The 24870-nt window shown below is 39.9% G+C and overlaps 1 protein-coding gene across 1 annotated transcript in view; it reads right to left on the minus strand.

Annotated features, from left to right (window-relative positions):
• LOC109914308 (adenylate cyclase 10) overlaps nt 1-24870 on the minus strand; it is a 185769-nt gene continuing 160899 nt past the window's right edge. The window contains exons 29-33 of the mRNA XM_048599218.1: nt 22595-22710; nt 15909-16026; nt 10393-10588; nt 1577-1765; nt 1-213 (exon numbers count right to left, since the gene is read on the minus strand). Of these exons, the coding sequence (XP_048455175.1) occupies nt 1-213; nt 1577-1765; nt 10393-10588; nt 15909-16026; nt 22595-22710 (832 nt within the window). The remainder of the gene's footprint in view (nt 214-1576; nt 1766-10392; nt 10589-15908; nt 16027-22594; nt 22711-24870) is intronic.

Genomic DNA, 24870 nt, shown 5'->3' on the forward strand with positions numbered 1-24870 from the left:
TTAGTATGGAATGCATACTAAGTCAATGTCAGACTTGTCTTGTTGTTCAGTTTCATCTGCAGTTTCATTAATGTCACTTGTTGGTTGTAGAAGATACCTCGCAGTTGCAGATTCACTTCCTGCTGCCACTTCATCCCAGGTTGGCATACTTTTAGCAGCTTTCACCCACAAATTTTCAGGCAGATTCTCTTCATCATCAGTAAACCATGCTGCCTAAAAACACAACAAGAACAATTTTTAAAATGTTTTCAGTACTTATTACTAATTTGTTGTGGCGCCAAGAAATATCAAGCAATGTTATTCATGTAGAATCCTTAACCCTTGGATAGGCTGTATGGAGGGAAGATCTAGAATAAGCATGCAATTCAAGCAATTATGAGAAACTGATTAGAAAGCTCAATTAGCTCACTTAGGCCAAGATGGCCACCCTGAACGAGTTAACATTCGCCATTGATAAGAAACTGAAGTGGACTAATCCTCTCTGCAGCCTCGTTACAAGAGCTACAAGAGACTGGGTACTCCTCAAGTTTGACTTTCAGATTCCTCAAGACCTCTCTGTCATCCACAAAGCTTAAGACAGAAATGTTTGCCACTAGGTAGGATGGAGGCATGCACAGGACTAGTTAAGCATAATGCTTTCCAGGATGGAGCAATTTATTTGATATGCGCCTCTCTCACAGGATACAACCTTCGCCTATCCATTGTTTGCACATTGTAGCTGCAGTATTCATTGTCTAAAGACTGTACTGTAACATTTCACTGAAGATTACTTTGAAAACTTGTAAGAGGAGTGACCATAATACTGTTTAACAAATGTCTAAATTCTGAAATTCTCATCCTGTCTTCAAACTATCTCTGTAATTTTATCCAGCCCATCTTAAATGGGAGACTTCTTGTTTTTAAACTGTGTCAACTATTTCTTGGCTGTCCAACAAAAGGAAACATCTTTCAGCATCCATTCTGCTAATTCCTCTCAGAACCTAACTCTTCAATAACATCACCTCCCAGTCTTCTAAATTCTGGTGGAAACAGGCCTAATCTGTCCATCCTTCTCTCACATAAAGCTCCCCTTATCCCTGGAATCCACTGACTGAACCTTCTCTAAAACCTACCTCAAGATAGTTGTGAAAACTGCAGCATTGGCTGAACCACACGCATTGTGAGAGATGACTGCTGCAAAATATTTTGCAGTAATTTGGAGCTCAGTTTTCTCAGCAAATCAATTTGATAGTACATTTGAGTAGAAGTGCAAAAATAACCTCGAATTCTGGTTGACTTTAGATAAACAATAAAAGGACTGTCAGCAAGATCAGTAAAATACAGGAACTTGGGTGACAGGGATATCAATCATCATCAGCTCGGAATTTAAGTTAAATGGATAAATACTTTATAGCTTATGGAATCTACACAGCCTGAAATGTGTAAGGGATGTAAATGCCCCTCAGAAAGGAGAGTGTTAGATTTTTGATTTAGGCTTACCTGATAAGCTTAAATCTGCATTTCCTTCTTCCAATAGATTACTTATTTTGTCAATAACCAGTCAAAATTTAGAGACCCAATAATAGATAACACTTACTTGACTCGTCTTTATCCAGCTTTCTTCTAATACATTTCCATGTGCATTGCTAAAACTTAAAGCACGTTCAAGAAGACGCTGTGCATGGCCCACTTGGCTAGCCAACATGTAGGAATAAGCTTTAAGATGAAAGAGTCGTGGGTAGAAAACTGGGCAGGTGTTACATCGTTGTTGGAATTCTTGTAGATACTGTTAACATTTGAAATAAAACATCATGTATTATTACACATTTTTAAATCATATGGTATTTGCCAGAATAGATATTGCCATTACTATTAAATGCACATTATTCATATTGAACTTGGGAACAGATCTCTAAATTTGTGTCATGGGTCTCTTCATATATCTCTAATCAAACAAATAAAAAAGCTGTTATGTTAGTGAAATAACACAAATGACACAGAATAACACACAGATTAAGAAAAGGAATGTTTAATAAGTTGAATTTTGTGGTTAGTGGTGAAGCAATAGTATTTGCTGCTAACCTTAAAGAATGTAATTCACCAAGATTTGTCAATTTCTGTGGAGCACATTTCTCATTTTGTGACATCAGTTTGAATCTGATGCCATGTCATGAGAAGTTTCAGATGTCCAGCAGCAATGCCATCAAGCAGGATAAAAAGCCAAATGCATTGAAGTATTATCACAGACAGCATATCACAAAGTAAAAAACAGAATTGCTTCACTTTTAATTTTAAATTTTACACAGAGCAAAATAAAAGATTGGAATATATACGTGGGATTAAGTTTGAAATTAAAATATTATGATCAAACTCTTCAAGAAATGTTATTTTATTTGTTCATGAGGTGTGAGAGTGACTGGCAAGGGACAAGTTCATTTCTGGTGAAAGGTCATAAATCTGAAACATTAACTCTATTTAAAGTGGCCTCCAGCAGCAGGTGGCAACAGTGAGAAGGGGCACCAAGCAGGGGAGCTGAAGCAATCAAGTAGACCATCTCGAGAGGAAAGGAGAGAGGGAAAGACAAAGGATTGTCTGAACAGGTGAGGACTGTCTATTTAATTCTATGTAAATACTTGGTTTCTTAGTTTAACATTAATTTCTCTCATATTTGTACAGACCTGATGCCAGTGCAATAAAGAATCCCTGCTTCATAACCTTTGAGCATCTGTGTGCTTGTATGCCAAGTTACATTTCCAGCAGGATTCTACAGTACAGACTCCAAGTCATGGTGAGCAAGGTTGATTGGCTGAGATGCAGCAGATGGTGGAAGAATTGAAACTGGCAATGTTCACAAGGGAGGCTGAAGTTGCTCTGGTATATCTGGAAGCTCAAGCATCAGCAGAGGAAATCAAAACTTTAGTCCATATCCAGGCAAAGGCTTCTTATGTACATTACTTGATGCTACAGAGGAAAGACGTGGTATTCCTAGTTAGATATTCTACCTGCCAACAGGTAGAAAGATAAGGAGAAAACTGGAAGCACCCGATGACTTGGAAATTGAACACCTGATTAAGAATGCACAGCTGATCATGGCATCCAGTGGTCTCAAAGTGAGTGAATATATGACATTCATCATGGAATATCTGTGAATGAAAGTCTATTGGAAAGTACGAGGAAAAGATACTGATCTTCAAAGAAGCTCGCAGTGGATCTTTGAGGTACTGGCAAAGTTTTTTTGGGTGCAGCAGTAGCCTGTCACTGCTAGAGCAGAGATTTTACGAGTACAAGCAAGCTGAAGGTGGAGACCTGGCCACCATACCCCTGGAGTTGATGAAGCTCCTTCTGCTGGATCCCTCTTTTACATTGACCTGGGATAAGCAGCTGGATGACAGCCTGGCTGAAGCAGTGAAGTATGAGAATGCCTAAAAAAGATTTGAGGAAGGTTAATAGTGATAAAGCTTCATAGTTCTTCTTCAAAGCATGGAATCACATGGTTCAAATCATGGGGAAAGATTTGAATTCAAAAACCAGAAAAGAGGCCACCATCAGGGAGATGACTCTCATAGTGGTTAGGAATGTAAACCGAAGAGGTGAGCACAACAGAGTTCTGTCAAACAAGTGTAGGTCCAGTTCTTACTGTCGTATCCCCATGGTAAGCCTCATGGTCAATCCCACTAAAGGGATCCTACAAAGAGGTGCTCAAATTGTGATAGGAATTGTGACCTCTCTAAGGGCATTGTGGACTACAGCATCTGGACTGCAGCAGTTCAAGAAGGCAACTCACCTCCACCTTCTCATGGGCAACTAGGGATGAGCAATAAATACTAGCCAGCCAGCAATGCCCATGTTGCATGAGTGACAAAAAATAAATGGAAGTGTTGTGAGACTTCAGGGAGTATTGCAGGGAACTGGACCTAGCATGTGAAGTCTCCTTCTCCCACTTTAAGCAGAAGCTTGGTCCCAGATTTCCATTTCCTTTTATCCTGGAAACCAATGCCAGTTTCCTAGGCCTGGGAATGGTGCTGTCATCGGCACAAGGGGACACCAGAATGTTTCTTTCTTATGCCAGTCAGAGTCTCAAACTAAATGAGAGGAATATGGAGAATTACTCCAACTTGAAGCCTGAAATGCCAATTTTTGGATTTTTCACAGAAGTTCAGGGCCATTCTGATCAATGCAGAGTTTGAAGTGTTTACTTAGGGCAACTCAGTCAATGGCTTTCAAATGTCCTCCAATCTTGGAGCAACAAGGACTCTGAACTTGCTCAGTTTTGATTTCAGATCAAGCACGGGTTAGACAAAAGTAATGCAAACACAGATGCCCATAGTTGGATGACTGATCACGGAAGGTAATGTATCCTTGTCCAGTTTGAGGAGGCTGTGATTGATGCTATGCTCATTCTACAAGTCAAAGGCAACATTCCAATGCTGGTTCCCTATATCATTCAGACTAAAATTCAGCAGCATGTTATCAATGTGCTTATGAATGAGATTCATATCTATAGAGATTGAGCCAGGTACCATTTCACTTTGCTAACTATCATGAAGGGGACCTTGGATAGCTTCAGCTCGTCGTAGAAATATATGGCTGAATGCTTCCATTTTTTGGATGTGTTATTTGTGGGAAGTCTATGAAGGATTTCTTGCCATGGTCCATGGAAATTTTTCTCATGGAAATTTGCAATGCACACTTCATTAACTATGCATCTGGCTCTACGGCACCCTTGGAATTCAACCATGTGGCAGCAGAGATGGTATATCTCACCACTACCAGGACCTGCATTCAAACTGCTAATGCTATATTTAATCTCCAGCTGTGCAATACTTCAAATGCTGCAAACCAGGAAATGCCATTCATGGTCCAACAAAACATCCCAGACAGGGAAGCTGGCATTTCGCTTCAGAGAAAGGAACCTGGAGGTGCTAGTGGTCATGGTGGTGGACAGGAAGTCCAGCTTTTCCTGTCTTTCACTCAGCAAGGATAAACGCCACCATCTTCTCTTTGATATCTCACATATCCTTGTATTCTACCACTGCAAATGCTACTGGGTATAACTGTCCCTATTGTATGCGCTGTGCACTCAATGGTTCATGCCCACCTCATCCTCTTAAACTTCAAACCCACCCTGCCCTCTGCATTTCTTACTCCTCACCAGGGACACCTCACCACGTGTTCTGTTCTTATACTACCACTAACAACTCTTCCATCCACTTATAATGCTCTTAGTCCTCCTTTTGTCTCATACCTGATAGAAATTTACAAGGTGTGAGGTTGAGAAGATCGTCAAGATGGTTAGAGAAGACACCCCACCAACCTCCGGATCCAACGCATCATCCTCCGACACTTCCGCCATCTGCAATCCGACCCCACCACCAAAGACATCTTTCCCTCCCCACCTTTATCTGCTTTCCGGAGGGACAACTCTCTCCGTGACTCCCTTGTCCGCTCCACACTCCCCTCCAGCTCCACCACACCCGGCACTTTTCCCTGCAACCGCAGGAAGTGCTACACCTGCCCCCATACCTCCTCCCTCACCCCCATCCCAGGCCCCAAGAAGACTTTCCACATCAAGCAGATGTTCACCTGCACATCTGCCAATGTGGTATACTGCATCCGCTGTACCCGGTGTGGCTTCCTCTACATCGGGGAAACCAAGCGGAGGCTCGGGGACCGCTTTGCAGAACACCTACGCTCGGTTCGCAATAAACAACTGCACCTCCCAGTCGCGAACCATTTCAACTCCCCCTCCCATTCCTCAGACGACATGTCCATCCTGGGCCTCCTGCAGTGCCACAACGATGCCACCTGAAGGTTGCAGGAACAGCAACTCATATTCCGCTTGGGAACCCTGCAGCCCAATGGTATCAATGTGGATTTCACAAGTTTCAAAATCTCCCCTCCCCCCACCGCATCCCAAAACCAGTCCAGCTCGTCCCTGCCTCCCTAACCTGTTCTTCCTCCCACCTATCCCCTCCTCCCACCTCAAGCCGCACCTCCATCTCCTACCGACCAACCTCATCCCGCCCCCTTGACCTGTCCGTCCTCCCTGGACTGACCTATCCCCTTCCTAACTCCCTACCTACACTCACCTTTCCTGGCCCCATCCCCGCCTCTTCGACCTGTTTGTTTCCTCTCCACCTATCCTCTCCTCTATCCCTCTTCTATCCGCCTCCCACTCTCTCCCTATTTATTTCAAAACCCCCTTCCCCTCCCCCTTTTCTGATGAAGGGTCTAGGCCCGAAACGTCAGCCTCTCTGCTCCTATGATGCTGCTTGGCCTGCTGTGTTCATCCAGCCCTGCACCTTGTTGTCTCTAGAGAAGACAATGACCTCCCATGTGGGGACACCACAACCTCAATGTCAAACAACCCAGGAAGTATCATTGTGCTGTGCTGCAGAGCCCTCCTATTATCACCACTGTTAAGTTATTCTCCAGATGCTTGAGCTTTACCGCCTATTAAACAATTATTGACTTCCCTTTTCTTGAGCAGGAACCAGCAGCACCCATACAACCTCTGCAATGAAAAAGTTAGCCCCAAGCGCATTAGTTCTTCCAACTCCAAGGAAGAAGCCACAGATTTTTCAAAGGCTGCAGCATCAGCAAGCACCCAGCTGCACCACCCACCTTTTTAGGGACTTTTACCTTTCTGGATTCAATATCTAGATTAGACTCAGGAGCATAATCTGGTGAGCACATAATTGGCATATCTCCGCAGATGGTTGGAGGAGAAACATCCCATGCTACTGGCGCTCAGAGGACTGACAGACACTAGGCACCTGCTCAGCCTTCGGCAGTCAGTCCATGTTGTCAGTCATTAATGACTTTGTGCAAATGTACAATCTTAGGAACAGAAGAAAGGTTTGTCAGTGACACTTAGTAAACTAGATTGAAGATTGGAGAAGTCCAGTAATATTATCAGTACCATACTAGTTCCAGCATGGGTCAGTCTGGCTGTCTGCATGGGCAGATTGGTGGCTGCCAAGTAAAGCCAAGTCCAGCAGAATTAGAATTTATTGTCACATGTACTGATAAGAGTACAGTGAAAAGTTGATAAGTCACTACTTACAGCGCCATCTTAGGTACAGAGTACCGAGGTACAACACTTAGTGACAGAAAAGAGAAATGAAGAAAAAAAATGTTACATTACAGCTATACACAGTATAACCATAGGTCAAGAAAAACAAGAAGCAAAGTTAAAAAGATAAACATTATGGCTTCCAGAAATGCACAGAGAGACCTTGATCCTACTCCATGTACCCCTTTCTCTCAAGGAGACAGGGTGGTGCCAGCTGGCATCTTGATGAAAGAGAACCACACACAGACACACACCTCATAGAAGTTTCCTCTCAGGACACTCCACTCCACTCCAAAGGTGCCAGCTAGCTTTACCCTGCCTGTGATTCCCAACTGTGCACAAATTGTAGCCAAAGAGGGTTAGCCTGAATCTGGGCAGGAGACTCTCAGCGTGTCTCTGACCTCTGGATACAAACATCCCTGGGGTCATTCACACACATCTTCCAAGCCAAGAATGCCCTCCAGAAAACTGGCTCCCTCCACTCAGCGATAGACCCCAGGACTGTACATAGACATAATGGGAGGACAAGGGAAAAAGAATGCTGTGAAGGCACACTGGTGGCACTTAATTATAAATATACTTTCACATCTGAATTTCCAATCTTCTGACATGTTCTGATCACTGTCATTTTAGCTGCAGGATCTCATTATATGGCTACCACATTGAAGGTAAGCAGCCTCTTCATTTATCCCGACAAGGATAGAAATTATCGAGGCATGGCTGTCTCTGAGATACATCCTGGATAGCAGCAGATTTCATAGATTCTTCACGTACATGAGTGCAGATAATACTTCTCTGTGAAAGTCATTGAGGCCAAAGGTAATGTGAACGGCTTAGGATGGGACGTTGGTTGCATTCATGATTGCACACTTCTCTGGAAGCAAAGGGTCATTTTAGCTGTGTGATAAGGAAGTACACACATATTCCAGCATGTGTGACAACTGATGTTCAGGTGCCTTCTAAACTCAGCCTCAAGATGCAAACAAATACCCTTGCAGAACAAAATAAAATGAAACTTGCTTTGCCCACCATGAATGAATTGGCAGCCATATTTCTTCCTTATTGCACAGTTGAGCTTTGGTCGAAAATGGCATGCTATCCAAGTCAGGCTCTAATGAGTGAGTTCCAGGCTCTATCTTAAAGCAAGATTCACCCCAATCCACCTTTCCTGTAAATGTATTCAATCCATCCTTTTTATTTAATAGTCAATATCCCCAATGTTTCCCCTCAGCTCTTGGCTTACCACATTACCACGTTCCCCATTGCTATCCACTATCCTCCCATTGAAGCCAGGGTTGTGATGACTTGTTAAAACACTCCTCCCACAGTACTGTGTGCCTTCTTATACTATTCAGATCTCACCTTTGTATCTGCAGTTGGCCCTCCCTTAATTATCTTTATCCCCTAAGCATCACAGCCTGACTACAACAAGCACCTGACTAACCATGGCCAAACTCCTGGACTGAGATCGGATGATGCCCTCAACTGATTGTTGCAGCATCCTGACTGATGACCATTCCCTTTCCCTCCTCTAAGGCCTGGCACCCATTGGTTTTCATTCATGGCCACCTTGTTGAAGGGCATCATGTATGTTTGCTATGTAAGCTGCCAACACATGCTGCAGGTGTGACTTTGACAAAGCACAATGCCATGTAGCATTGTTCAGCCCTCTGTTGTTCAGTGCTGGCATCCATGACAAGTTGCCTGTCTTTCTGTCTGCACTAGAAAGCAAGTCAAGTCAGTGATGCTGTGAGCCTGTAATTTTGTATGGAAATGGAAATATGCTAAGTGCCAAGGCAAGCCTGAGAGGTTGTGAATGTCCAAGTGAGTAAAAGTGAGTGCATGTTAAGAAAGCAAGCCAGGAGCTTTATAATACATCAACACATAGATGCATTTGACAGGTGTGTGTCTCTGCATGCAGAGTGACCTGGCAGGTGCATTGTAATGTAAGGTGTCAGTGAACTAGTACAGTGGCAAAATACTGAAGTGTATAGCAAGTTAGTCCAGTATTGGCCACGATGCTGTTATGGGGTTGTTGTTTTGCTGATGCTGACTTCCATGGATGAAGGACTGTCCATTGAGCATACAATAAGATTTGATGAATGGACCTTAAGACAAAGATTCAGAGGAGGAACAGGTGAGCTGCATTCACCAGGTAATCACTGTACTTTCAAGTCAGGAATTAGTGCTGTCTAGTTTCTCACCAATGCATGGGAGAATCATAAACTGCTTATGATGATGATGTGAGGTTAGTTAATAATGAGGCAAATGCATGGAATGAAGGCCATCACCATCTAGTAGTGAGATTTAAAACTTGCCATTTAAACCTTGGGGGAAAATTAGATTTTATTTTCTTGATGTCAAGAAGCACTTGTCAAATTTGCTCAGTTTTTTTTTCCATTGCCCCATGTTGCAGAAGGAAATTCTACCCATAGAGCCTGAGTGTCTTGAAGCACTGGTACACAGTTACATCAAGACAGTTAATTCACTGCCGGTAGACTCAGTCTTGGGGGTTCCCTTCCTTTTGAATAAATCTCAGTGTCCATCCCATTCATTCTGTGAAGGTGCATGTGACTTGCTGCTGATGTTGCTATTGGCATTTCTCACGTTCCTGCAATAATAGTTGGTAATGGTGTGGCTTCTGGTGTTACCCTTTACCAGAGGTGGAACATAGAGCTACAGAAGGTCTCTGAATAAAGAATCATGTCCAGAGGACCATATGGTTGTTCTCTCAATAGAGAGAGAGAGACAACTCATGGCAGTTTAAACTAGGGGTTACCATGCCTCAGGCAAGGGGCAAAGTTGAGAAAGTAGGACCTTCATGGTAACATCAGTCAGTATGGGAATTGAACCCCTACAATTGGCATCACAAACTAGCCATCCAGCCAACTAAACTTACCTAACCCCAACTGCATGCTATACACCCACTTCAATGACTGTGATAAACTGTTGCAATAGCATGGATTCCCAATGCCATTGGAAAATAAGGAATCAAATGTGAAAAAAGGCTTTTTAATTGGCTCAATTTCTTTCCCTCCTGATCCAAAGGGGTTCCCTGCTTGGCTTGGAATCTCCTCCTGGTGGGAACACCAGAAAGAACAGGATGACATTGGGATCTTGACCCACTGTCAGTTTAATTCCCCACATGCACCAAAAGTTGTCTCCACTTGGATGGGAAATTTCCACCCTTAAGCAGCATGCAAAGCTTAAACATGTAAAACACAATTAACCTGCAATTTATGCTAGGAAAATAGAGTCTCCAAATATATTTTAACAAAACGATTCTTTTGAGAGACTGAAATGTAACTTTTGAGAACTTAAATATGAGAAAAACAAACCTCTTTTGTCTGTTGGTAGACTTCCATTACAGTCTCCTGTCTCTCCCACAATGCCTTTCTAAATACTAAAACCTGACACTCCAAAAATTTGGAATAGCCATACATTGAGAACAGTGAAGCATTTGAGTTGGCCACCAGTCGCTTTGCCATTTTAAATGCTGGACGAGCTTTGTTCCATTCTGACAATCTGGAATACCTGTTTTGACCAAGTCTAAATATCAGCAATGTATCATTTATCAGTGACACATCATATCTAAAAAGATTCAGTAATATTTTCTGTGCAGTTAGTTTAAATTAACTGCACTTTAAATATCTAAGAAATAAATATTTGGTACATCACATTTTGCAATATAATACTGTTGTAATGCTTGCCAGCTATTTGAGTGATTAAAGAATGTGATTCTATACAAATACAACTACACAAACACATGAAAGAAATAAAGATGGACAGAAAATTACCACCTTGTCCAGCTGTCCCAAATAATTGTGATAACTGACTGGTGTGAGATGAAATTTGCACTGTTTAAGGCAAGGAGTAGTGGAAGATTTCTCTCAGTTCACCTTAGGCAATACAGAGTCATTGAGATTTTACATCACTATAAAATGCCCTTTGTCCCATCACCCATCACGACCATGTCAGTCATCAAGTACTTGTCTATTCTAATCCCATTTTCTAGCACTTGGCCTGTAGCCTTACATGTTATAGTATTTCAGATGCTCATCTAAACACTTTCTAAATATCTTGAGAGTTGCTGCCTGTATAGCTCTCTTTCCAGCAGTGAGTTCCAGATACTTTGAGGGAAAAAAGAATTTCCTCAAATTCCATCCAAACCTCCTGCTCCTTATCTTAAAACTATGCCCCCTCGTTATTACCCCATCTACTAAGAGCATTAGTTTCTCCTGATAAACCTTATCTATGCCCTTCTTAATTTTTTACACTTTAATCAGCTTTCCCCTCAGCCTTCCCTGCTCGAAAGAAAACAATGCAGCCTATCTAGTTTCTCTTCACAGCTGAATTTCTCCAGTCCAGACTATATCCTGGTGAATTTCCTCAACATCCTCTCTAGTGCAGTGACATCCTTTGTATATAGTATGATGACCAAAAGAACACACAGTACTTCAGCTGTGGCCTAACTAAAGTCTTATACAGCTTCATCATAACCTCCTTGCTCTTATCTTCAATGTCTTGACTAATAAAGGCAAGTATCCCATTTGTCATCTTAACCACCGTCCCAACATGTCCTGCTGCCTTCAAGGATTTATACTGTGCGTACCAAGGTCCCTCTGATCCTCTGTACCTCGTAGGGTCCTACCATTCAAAGTGAGCTCGCTTGTCATGTTAGTTTTCCCCAAAATGCTTCACTTCACTTTTTGAGGATTAAGCTCCATTAATTACTGTTCAGCTCTCATTTGACCAGCCCAATTATATTTCTCATAATCCAAAGCTTTCCTGCTCACAGTTTACCATGATGTTCATGTCATCTGCAAACTTGCTGATCATATATAGTAACACACAAAAAAGGATTATGGGTAGGCCATTCAGCCTTTCTATCCCAATCCACCATTCAGTATGATCATGGCTGTTCATCTAACTCAGCACCCTGTTCCTACTTTCTCCCCAGACTCTTTGATCCCTTTAATCTTAAGAAATATTTCTAACTCCTTCCTGAAAACGTTCAATGTTTTGGCCTCAACCGATTTCTGTGGTAGAGAATTCCACAGACTCACCACTCTCTGGGTGAAGAGGTTTCTCTTCTTCTCAGTCCTCAATTGCCTATCCTTAGAAAGTGACCCTCGTACATTCATGTCTAGGTCATTAATGAATGCTACAAACAGCATGAGACACAGTACTGTGTTATGCCGCTGGTCACAGGCTTCCAGTCACTCCTTCAACACTAATCTAGTCCTAGAGAACAAATAGACTCTGGCTTTCATTATGGTTACCTACCCCTAAATGAGATGACCTCTATTCCAGGCAGAAATAGACCAGCCTTTTGAAGAAATACAATGAATCAGTATTCATCACATCAGCTAGCAATCTGTTCCACAGCACTATTCTCTCAGAAATAAAGAATGATCTAATTTCCAACCCATTTACACCCTTGGAAACTGTTTAGGTATGACTCCTAGATTTCTCTAACCTCATTTGAATTATTTCACTTATAGTTAACATTACCTCATCATTTTACTAACCTGATCATATTGCCTGTTGCTTTTGAATCCATTTGGCAACTAATGTGTTCAGTTCTAAGACCTCTTGTGACTCTGATGTAAATGTACACTTTCTGTGTCACCTGCAAGTTGTTCCCTGCACACCCACGTTTATGTTACATATCACATTAAGCTGAAGTTCCAGTACTAACACCAGGGAACATCACCTCTTCCCATCTACATAGCAACTATTTACAAGTATGCTCTGTTTCCTGTCACTTGGACAACTTCATATCTATGCTGCTACATTGTTTTTTTTCCCATGGCCTTCCATTTTTATAGCATGTCAGTTATATTTTTGAACCACTGAAGTGCATGTGCTGTAGGGAGGGAATTCCAGGATTTTGACTCAATGACATTGAAGGAACAGCATCATATATCATAGTCAGGATGATGAGTAGCTTGGAGGGAACTTGTAGGTGGGTAGAGTTCCCATGTATCTGCTGCCTTTCTCCTCCTAGTTGTCCCAGGTTTGGAGGGTGCAGTTTTTGGTGAATTTCTGCAGTGCACCATGTACATAATAAACACTGGTGCTACTGAGCATTGGAGGTAGAGTGACTGAATATTTGTGGATGTGGTGCCAATCATGCAGGCTGCTTTGACCTGATGGTGTCAAGCTTCCTGAGTGTTGTTGAAGCAGCACCCATCCAGTCAAGTGGGGAGTCTTACATCACACTCCTGACTTATGCCCTGTAGATGGGGTGCAGACTTTGGGGAGTCAGATGATGAGTTACTCACTACAGCATTCCTAACCTCTGACCTGCTATTATAGGCACTATATTTGTATGGCTAGTCCAGTTCCGTTTCTAGAACAAAAACAAAGTTGCTGGAGTTCTAAGGAAGGGTCACTGGACCTGAAATGTTAACTCTGTTGCCAGATGCTGCCAGACCTGCTGAGCTTTTCCAGCAACTTTGTTCGTTCCAGTTCAGTTTCTGGTCAATGGCAATTCCCAGGATGTTTAAAGTGAGGCATTCACCATGGTAACACTATTGAATGTCAAGGCGCAGTGATTAGATTGTCTCTTATTGCAGATGGTTATTACCTGGTATTTGTGAGGTGTGAATGTTACTTGCTACATTTCAGCCCAAGCCTGGATACTATCCAGGTCTCATTGTATTTGGACATTAATTGTTTCAGTATCTGAGGTGTTGTAAATAGTGCTGAACATTGTAGCCATCACTGAACATTCTGACTTCTAAACTTATGATGGACAGAACGTCATTGATGAAGCAGCTGAAGATGGTTGAGTCTAGGACACTACCCTGAGGAATTCAGAGATGTCCTGTACCTGAAATGACTGACCATCAACAACCACAACCATCTTCGTATGTGCTAGGTATGATTACAACCAGCAGGAAGTATCAGAGTACAGATGTGGCCTTTCATTAAACACCTGAGAAGGACTGGAAAATTATGGCCAATGACTCTTTCATTCCAAACCTTATACCCCTCAGGATCCTTTCATGCATCCAACCCAATTCTGGTGACATAGCAACCTGAAGTGCAGCTAGCCTTTCTAAGATCAACATTTAATATTTTTTAGCAAATCTATCATCTCTTCTTTTGTGACATTGATAGCATCTTATCCTTGGCACAGGCTAATGTAAAGTACTTACTCAATTCCTGAGCCATGATGGTCCTCTGCCATCTATAAAATATCCCCTTTACTGCTTCATTTTGCTGTTTATCCTTTTTGCTGTTGTTAGATAATTCACAAACTCAAAAAACAAACCTCATATCTCCCTACGTTAAGCTCCCTTGCTGCTTTCTTGTCCAATCACTTAACATATCTATTTAGCTTTGCAGAATTTCTACATCCTACTCACAGTTTTTTTCCCACCTAGTTGTTTTATTACTAGCAATCTTGGATACATATTTCATCATTTCATCTTATCACGTAAATATGTTATAAACAGCTGAGCACCAAGCATTGATCCTTGTGGAATTCACAAATCAACAGCCTAACAATCTGAGAATGACCTATTTATTCCTAAGCCTGGTGAAACATGAGCCAAGCCATTTCCTGAGCCCATTCCCTTTGCTGATACCCCCAGAGATGTGGGCAGGTGGACTTCAGGTTTTCCAACTCCTAATGCAATGGAATGCAGGCACTGGGATGGGCTGATTAGAAAGCCTGCATCCATTCAATGGAACATCAGATCACTTTCAAGGTTGATATTATTCAGGACTGATGAAGGGTCCCGACCCGAAACGTCGACTCTCCTGCTGCTCTGATGATACCCTTTAATAACCTCATTAAATTGTCATTCATACCAAATACACCAGCTCCTGCTTAACTAAGTTATTAGAAGCTTTCAAAATTCTCCAAATATTCTTTCTTGGTTCAGCTGACAAAACAAATCTTTGTTGGAACCTCTATTGAAATTAAAAGAACAGATGGTGTTTTTTCTATTTTAAATCAGAGGACCTATCAGTCAAGAAGTTGAAGCAAACGAGTGGAATTTTTCTAAGTTTTTCAGCAGTGGGGATTTTGTTTCCTAAATTCAAGGACTTTGAACATTTAAAACCCTCTCTGAAATCTCTTCTGCATCAATTGCTTAATATTGCTTCTGTCACGTGCTTTAAGATACTTTTCGATATTGAGTGCACTATATAAATGCAATTTATTCTTTAATGTGCCACTGCTTATCAAATAGCATGAAAAAGGTTCAATGGGAACATACTATTTATATTGGGCAGATGAATAGTTCTGATGTGAGCTTGAATTGGAACTTCTCAGAGGTATTGTCCTTCAGACTTTAAATTAGAGCCCTGTTCTTTCAACTGGGTGTAAATGGCTTCAAGACAGCATTTCAAAGAAGACAGGAAAGTTTCCCCAAATCTTTACCCCTCAACCATGAACACTAAAAAGACTAATAAAAACAGAAGTTGCTAGAAAAGCTCAGCAGGTCTGGCAGCATCTGTGAAGAGAAATCACAGTTAACATTTTGGGTCTGGTGAACCTTCCTCAGAACTCAGAACAGTTCTGAGGAAGAGTCACCGGACCCAAAACATTAACTCTGATTTTTCTTCACAAGTACTGCCAGATCTGCTGAGCTTTTCCAGCAACTTTGTTCCTGATTTACACCATCCGCAGTTCTTAAAGTTTTTACTAAAAAGAGTAAATCTGGCCATTATCATTGTAGGGGATTGCTGTGCATAAAGTAGCTATTGTATTTTCTAAATTACTACAGTGACTATGCTTCAAAATTAAAACTGTACAGGGCTGTGGTATTTCCAAGATTAACAATAATAAGATATGAATACACATTTTTCTTATTTTAATCAATTAACATGACTTTACCAGAGTGCTACTGATGAATAAAGCGCAAGCATCAAGTTCTTTTCAGACTTTAAAACGGGATCATCAATTACTCCATTGATAAAAGCAAGGCATTCATCAAATGGCCTCAGTGCAAAACCTGTAATCAAAATAAATATCTTAGGTGACTACGATATATTGTTGGTCAACATTACAAACATAAAAATGTGCATACGTTTGATGTAAATATCTTTACATTGCTTTTTAAAAGTTGCATTGTTATGTAAATCAAGATGAGTGACATCTGAAGAATGAATAGGAAGGATTTTTTGAATAGTGGGGTTCTTAGTCCCACAACCTGAAGTGTCAGCAGGGAACACATCCCCTGCCAATACCTTTTTGATCTACAGTAAGTTGAATGCTGTAACAAGTATTAACTGGCTAAAGACAGGACTTCTTCCCCTCATTTGAAGGATGTCTTGCCTCTGAGAAATGCCCAAGTAGCTGAGCTGAGCACTTCACATGGCATCAACAGCTCTTCACAAATTATGAACCGTCCAGAAGGTGTTGGGACCTCTAGAAAACTTTGGGGACAGTGACTTTCTAATCTGTGACTTTCAAATCCTGCCTGTACCAGGTTTTTGATAATCTAGCTCAATGCTTTGGTCTCCTTTAGCTGAATTGACAGGTCAAATTAGGTGGAGTGAGCATGGAAGTTGGGATATTGAGGTCATATATACTAAAGCATAATGTCTAGTACCTAAATTGGGCAGGTACTTCGGATGCCAGCAGCCAGATTAGATAGAAGAACAGAGCAGCATGTTTTTTGTTAGGATGTCCAAAGCCCTGTTTTTTTTTTCGACACAGCAGAGACAGTAATAATCTAGTTATGGAATCATCGAATATGATCATTAATTGTCAAGGTACAGAAGGATGCAATTTAACCTATTTGTTCAACTATATGCTCACTGCAAGAACAATTTAACTAGCTGCACACTCCAGCCTTTCCTCCTGTTATTGTAATTTGTTTCCCACATCAGGAATTTCTAAAATTCCCTTTTGAAAGACTAAAATTCAGGTATTCTTGATCATAATCATTTGTGCGTAAAGATTTTTTTCTTCATGTCACCTTTCGCTGTGTTCCTAATCACATTAACCGTACATCTTCTGGTTCTCAGCTTCTTTATTCTTCCATCACTGGCAAGGATAGCATTTATTGCCCGTCCGTACTTGCCTTTGACCAGATGGTAAGCCACCTTCTTCAAGTAGTACAACATTTCTGGGATTGGACGAAGGTATAAACTGGGGTTCCTAAAGAATGGGTAGTGGAACTGCTGGTTTTCTTGATCTATATTAATGACAGATTTGAGCGAAGACCCCAAGTTTTAAAAGTTTTAAAATTTGTAAATAATATGCAACTTGAAAGCATAGTGAACAGTGAAATGACAGTAATAGAGATTTATGTGAATAGGATGTGAAACAGGTGAATTTATGGCAGTTATAACTTAATGTAGAGAAAGCTGAAGAAGACAATATTTTGAGAAATGCAGTTGTACACAGTGTACAAGTTGACTTGCCACATTCTTATGACCCCTATCTCTGTTTTATCTTGCTTTCACTTTAGTTTGTGGCAATTATTTGAAACATGATGTCAGAAGTGAACAGCTGAAATGGAGTGAATTTTCAGTGCTGTAAGAGAGCCAGTTACTGTAAAAATACACCAAGGAAGAATGAAAAAAACACACCCGGCTACATTGTAGAGCTGAGTGAGTCAGATTGGCTGTGATTTCTCCAGTCCTGATGTTGCGGAAATGAAAGGCGATATGAGACAGATTTGAAATGTTTCTATTGTTGTGGCGAAACTATGAGATAGCTACAAAGTTCAATAAAAAGACTAAGTGAATAAAAGTAACAACCTGTTATCAGTGCTGGGAAAAGGATTCTACCTAAAAGGATGCTCCCTAAATCACACTGAAGAGCAGAGAAGACAGACTAAAGAAATGTTGAAACTACGAAGAGTTACTTTGAAACCTCCATTAATGTTATTTTTGAACATTATGCATTTAATATCCGAGGTCAAGGGAAACGGGCACTATTGACCAATACTGTATATTACATTATATGTAACACTTTCAGCCAAATCCTGTATAAACTTATCAGAGATAGATTTGCCTTTGGCATAAGTGATCACACCCTGACAGTATGTCTGCTGAGAGTGACAAACCTACCGTCAATACTGCTGTGGGAGAGAAGATGAGACTATGCATCATAGATGAGACTATGACTTTCCAAGCCAAATGAGAACAGTTTTGTGGAAATTGGGAGAAGTATTTTGAGAAGAGCCAGCAGATGGATCAAGATCTGAGGACAGGATATAGATATTGCAGACGGCATCACACAAAAGGAAGAAAAAAGTTCAGCATGAGACGAGCATTGCTCTAACTTTAAGAATCTGAATCAGTTTGCGGGCAAGTGCCTAATTAGAAAGCAAGAAAACAAGCCTAACATTGGCTGTTGGAGAACAGTCAGCCAGTGATTTTCACAAATTACTCAACATGACACAACAGGTTCATATCGTCAGGTCTAAAGGTGATAAGTGTGTTGTGAGACTGTTAGAATGATGATTCCAGAAGAAGAGTATCAAAAAATGCAAAGTAACAGATAGACACTTGTCATTCATGGTGAGCTTTGCAGGCATGTGTAGAGTAGCTAGGTTGGTGACCCAGGTACATTGCCATATGATGCACCAATAGTCATCCAAGAGGACAGATGAAGCTGAGAGCCCAATTCATTTGAAAAGATGAAGATCTAGACTTCAAGACAGTAGAAATTAAGCCAGATTTCAGCTGAACAAGTCTAAAGCATAACTTCTAACTACATGTGTCAGAAGAGTTTTGTACCAATTTGCAGGCCATGAATCACTTGACTGCTGAACAGAACCTGGATATTAAAAATGTTTTGCAGGTCTTTAATGTCTTCCTAGAGTCATAGTTATACAGCATGGGATTAAACCCTTCAGTCCAACTAGTCCACGCCAACTATGTTCCCAAACTAAACTCGACCCACTTGCCTGTGTTTGGCCCATATCCCTCCAAACCTTTCCTTATTTGTGAACTTTTCCAAATGTCTTTTAATTGTTATGTCTGTACCTGCTTCCATCATTTCCTCTGGTAATTCATTCCACACATGAACCACTCTCTATGTAAAAATGTTGCCCCTCATGTCCTTTTTTAAAATTTTCTCCTCTCACCTTTAAAATGTGCCCCCTAGTTTTGAACTCCCTAACCCTAGGGAAAAGACCATTGCTATTTATCTTATCTGTCCCTAATGATTTTATAAACCTCTATAAGACCACTCCTCAATCTCCTGCACTCCAATGAAAAAAGTCCCAGCCTATCCAGCCTATTTTTGATATTAAAGCCCTCCATTCCCGACAACATCCTGGTAAATATTTTCTGAACCCTCTCCAATTTAGTAATATCCTTCCTATTACTGGGCAAACAGAAACACACACAGTATTCCAAAACAGGCCTCACCAATGTCCTGTACAACCTCAACATGACATCCCAACTCCTATACTCAAAATACTCAGCAATGAAGGCAAGTGTTAAATGCCTTCTTAACCACCTTGTCTATCCATCATACAAATTTCAAAGAATTATGTATCTGAACTCCTAGGTCTCTCTATAGAACCCAAGGTCCTAACTTTAATTGTATAAGTCCTGCCCTTGTTTGTTTCTCCAAAATGCAATACATCGCATTGAAATTAAACTCCATCTGCTACTCCGCAGCCTATTGACCCAATGATCAAGATCTCTTTGTAATCTTAGAAAACCTTCTTCACTGTCCACAATAGCACTGATTTTGGTGATATCTGCAAATTTAATAACCATTCCTCCTGTATTCTCATCCAAATCATTTATATAAATGACAAACAAAACTGGACCCAGTACCAATCCCTGTGGAACACCACTGGGCCAGGCCTCCAGTCCAAAAAACAACCCTCCACTACCATCCTCTATCTCCTACCATCAAGCCAATTTTGTATTCAATTGGCAAGGTCATCCTGAATCCTAAGTGATCTAACTTTACTAATTAGTCTTCCTGATGGATGTTATTTTGAAATGAGACCAACTATGCATTTTCTGAGAAGGGCTCCATCTATCTTCAAACCAAGCCTGAAAGACAAGATAGAGGAGTCAGAAAAGAAGGACGTAATGAAGAAATAGACTGGATTTGCAGCATGGTAACAGTGAAAAAATCCTGGAAAGTTGTAAATATGCATAGATTCACAGGATCTTAACAAAACTTTGATGAGATCTTATCAACCAGTGAAAAAATTTTGATTACCTCATTTCCTGTTTTCCTTTGCAGTGGTGTATATATAGGGTCTAGTTCTAAGTGTTTGTTGATGGCCTTCTTGGTGGAGAACACATAGAACTAGACCCTATATATACACCACAGTGAAGGAAAACCGAAAATGAGGTAACTAATTCCAACAGACCCCAGAGTTTAAATACCAGGCAGGAAAACACAACAATGCTTCATCAGAGGCTGCACTGATGATGTTACTCAGTAGGGTAATGAAACGTCTGCAAACTAATGACCTGCTGAGCTTTGTCCACCAATTTCTATTTTTGTTTCATTCATTAAGGCGATTTCATAGAAAATTTTGCAAGCCTTACAGCATCATATATGACCCCCAGAAATAAATTTTAATCCAGCAAACTTGGTGTATTATAGAAGCAAAGGGCAAAAAGAGTGGAAAGTTCAGGTTAAGTAGTGATGGAAAAACTAATTTTACAGCATGGTATTCAAACTGGTAGGGTGCATTCCTGGGGTCAACTGGCACAAATCACACACTTACAGAAATCATAGCAAGTCATGAGGCATCATGTCCTTCATATATACATGTTGGACCACATTATAATGAACACATTATAGCAGGTGAAGGGCTGACTGAATATGGACAAAGTGATACAGATATGTAGAACAAGATTATTTGCTTACAGGATAACTGTCAAAAGTTGGCACCAAAGTAACATATATGCCAGAAGGTGCCAGTGGATACACCATTGTAAGAAGCTAGGAAAAGCCATTGGAAAATTCTACATATGAAGGATAAATGCAGTATTTTATCACTGATGGATTAGGATTGATTTTGGATAAACATTATTACAGACAGAGTTTTATTCGCATTCCCCAGATCCTCACAAAAGGGAAGAAATAGATGAGTTAAAAAGTTTAATTGGACTGGTAAACTGGTTGTGCACTCACACTAGAACTGGTGCCAATTATGAAGTTTTGGAACTGGGTACAATGATGGGAAATTAAATTCAGAAAAATACTCAAGTTTCCCAGCCTTGGGTACCCAAAAAGTATTATGCTTTTTTTTTTAACTGATGTTTCATATACCAACCTTTCAGGTGACTATTCTAACAAAGCAAGGATTATTAGATTCTTGGTGGGAAATAATAATGTGTACTTTTGTTGGCCTGGGAAACCAAAATAAAAGGTGTGAATTAAAGTACCTCAGCTGTTGAAACATTGGTGCCTGTGGAAGCTATAGATACAAGGGTGCATTTATCCTGTATTCTAAAGGAATCCCTGTACAAGGGGTAATCTGAGTAAAGTCGGTCTGTAGAATGTCATGTGGATATTCTGTTTGGGGCAATTTGTATTCAATAGAGGGTGTTGCTCAGAAAGGGTTAAGGATTGACCTGGTTAACATATAACGAATGTTAGAAATACATTTGCAAAACAAAATGGGTTAAAACACTAACTGCCAGAATGTTTCACAAACAAAGGTGCTTCCTCCGAGTAATTATTGGTGATTGTCAAAGAGACACTATAAGGACTTATAGGAACATGAAAAAAAAATCCATGTTTCTTTTGATCACTTTGTGATTAACATTTTTTTTGTTAAGGAAAGGGTGAATATACATTTTTATATATGCATATAACATCTAAAACAAGTAATTTTGCTATGATCAGCTATGTTACTATGTAAGTTTAATCTTCATTTGTTTTGTTCAAGGATTGTTTTTATATCTTCAAAAGTTTTATTTATAATGAAGAAGGGAATCTGTAATAGTTAAGCAGGAATTTTTGATTAATTAATTAACTGGATAGCTGTAAAGTTGAAACAGTTGGGACTGGTGTTTGGAAGGAATGTAAGACTGAGTAGTTAATAAACTGTCCACAAAGAAAGGTGTTTTGGATACTGCCTCATCAAATGAATTGGATCTGATTTTACTGGGCAGCCTTCCCAATTCTCTTTTCCATTCATTAAGTTGTTGCACCTTCAGGAATCAATGTACAGACACTCATTCTGAGGACCGTTTAATGAGATGCTTCTTCTGACAAATGCACTGCATGATCCCTTTGATCTTGATCTTGATCGGTGAGGGAACCCAGAAGTTGGATACTAATGTATATCATTGTCTGTTAAAGAGTCATGAGATAGCTTGCTGACTGAACAATTGGGTTCCTGGTTTGTTACTGGCTTTCCTGCTATGTACAGAACTGTAATGATAAAACTTTGCCTAATGAATCAAATAGCCTCCTACTTTGCTGATATTTCTTAAGTAGAAAATTACAAATATATTTATCTTTAAAACATTTTCATTTTAATGTTATTATCCACATGAAATATAAAACAGAAATAGGAATATTAAAATAAGCAAACAGAAACTTAGATTTTTTTTAAGTGTCATCAATTACAATACCTTCTTGAAGAGAAAAATCAAGACAAGCTGTATAAAATGATGCCTGACCAAGTATGTTGTGTCGTGAGACTGAAAAGTCTTTCATGTATGTCATTAACTCAACATAATCTGCAAGTCTACAAAACAAAAAGTATAGTTTGTTAATAATGCAATGTTTATTACTCATATAATATTTTATGCTTGCCCACATAATGAAACCCTGCATTAAAAAGACTTGCTACTACAGGGGTTTGATAAAATATTAAACAAAAAAAAAACTGCAGATGCTGGAAATCAGAAATAAAAACAGAAATTGCCAGATCTGCTGAGTATTTCCAGCGGCATCTGTAGAGCGGAAGGAGAATTTCAGGTTCTGAAGAAGGGTCACTGGAATTGAAACATTAACTCTGCTTTCTCTCCACAGATGCTGCCAGACCTGCTGAGTTTTGCCAGCAATTTCTGTTTTTAGTAAAACATTGGTTACGTTACTGTCAGAAATAGGAATTAAAATCCCACCAGAGTAGCTAAGGAATTGAATAAATCTTGATTAAAAAGTTAGTGTCAGCAATGATGGCCGTGATTGTCAGGTTGTTGTAAAAACTCATCTGCTGCAGACACAGACCCATAGCAATGTGGTTGACTCTGAATAGCCCTCTGAAATTAGCTAACAAGTTATTCAATGTTTTGTTGTGTAGTAGAGTATTTTCTACTATTTAACAGTATGATATTTCCATCCATACTTTTTAAGTATGGGAGATGGTATAATGTCATTAGACTGGAAGATGGAAGTGCAGATTAAATCCCTGGTTGTAGGTTTTAATTTCCATGACAGCAGGTGGTAAAATTTAAATTCAAATAGTAATTCTTTTTTTAAAATCTGGAATTCAAAGCTGGTCTCATTGATGATGACCATGAAAATAGCATTGATTGTCATTAAAAACATCTGGCTCACTAATGTCCTTCAGGGAAAGAAACTGTTTTCCTTGAGTGATCCACTCTGCATAGGATTCTAGATCCAGAGAAATGTGGTTGATTCTTAACTGCCTTTTGAAATGGCCTACCAAGCCTTTCTGCTGAAGGGCAGGTAGTGATGGACAACAGATGTTGGCATTGCCAGTGATGTCCACATCAAATGAAAGAATAAAGAAGAAATACTTATTTACAGTTACATATATACATACATTAGACTTGCACCTGAAGTTAGAGATTCTGCTCCCTTTCAGATCTTCAGTTATTTGTGTCCTTCTAACAGCTTAGTTCCATAATCATCAGATTGTATGCATCTAATGCTAAATCTATTGCTTTCTATCACCCCTCAAAGTCTTTGTCCCGATCATATTTATATTCCATCCATCTCTCCCTATGTTGTTAGATTTCACAGATTTAAGTCTGGTGCTTTGACCTTTCTCTCTGATCTGCTTTTGATCTTTTAAGGCTGAGGAGGTTCTGTACTCTTGGATAAGTCAGTGTAAGTGTACTCCTCTGGGTGGTTGTGGATCTGGTTGTAGAGTTTTATTTTATTATTTTTCTGAGTAGTAAGACTAAGTTTCTACTGCCTTTAGCTTAATGATATTAATATAGAATGATTTTGCTTGCATGTTTATGCAACAATTGTACCTTTTCCCCATTGGTCTATAACCCATACTCTCTCCTACAACTTCAAAGCTGTTAATTCTTCTGTCCTGTGCCTGTTATTGGAGTTTTGAACATGATTGTCCCATTGTTCTTCCATTTGCTGTTTTACTCTTTTGTGATAATTCACTGTAATGTTAGGCTTTAATCAATTTGAAGCAACGGGAGCTGTTCTTCGACTCCTGTCTATTAGTAACTCTGATGGTCATAACACATTCTGTAGTGGTGAAGCTCAAAAACCCAACAGAGCAAAACTGAGACCTTCATTTTTCCTCAATAAAGTCTTTACTGACAGTATCACTCTCTTAGCTTCTCTATTTGCTTGAGGTTAATTAGGGCAAACTGGTATTAAGAATGAAGTTATACTGACATCCAAATTTTGAAATAGCAATTTTCAAATTGCATGTCCATTGTCTGATGTCCTATGAGTGGAATAAATTATTTTGAAGATAATTACATCTGTCATGATCCTATATAAATGGCTGTCTTCAATCCACCATGAATAATAATCAGTAATTGTAATGAAGATTTATTCCCTTAAATTCAAATAAATTTATTACCAGATGTTCCCATGGTCTTGATGGTAAAGAATGTTGTAATAGTTACGCATTTTGTTCTTGGCTATTTACAGCATAACGAATGCAATGAGAAATAATTTATTCAAT

Source organism: Rhincodon typus, chromosome 7 (genome assembly GCF_021869965.1).
Source record: "Rhincodon typus isolate 14 chromosome 7, sRhiTyp1.1, whole genome shotgun sequence".
Lineage (NCBI taxonomy): Eukaryota > Metazoa > Chordata > Chondrichthyes > Orectolobiformes > Rhincodontidae > Rhincodon > Rhincodon typus.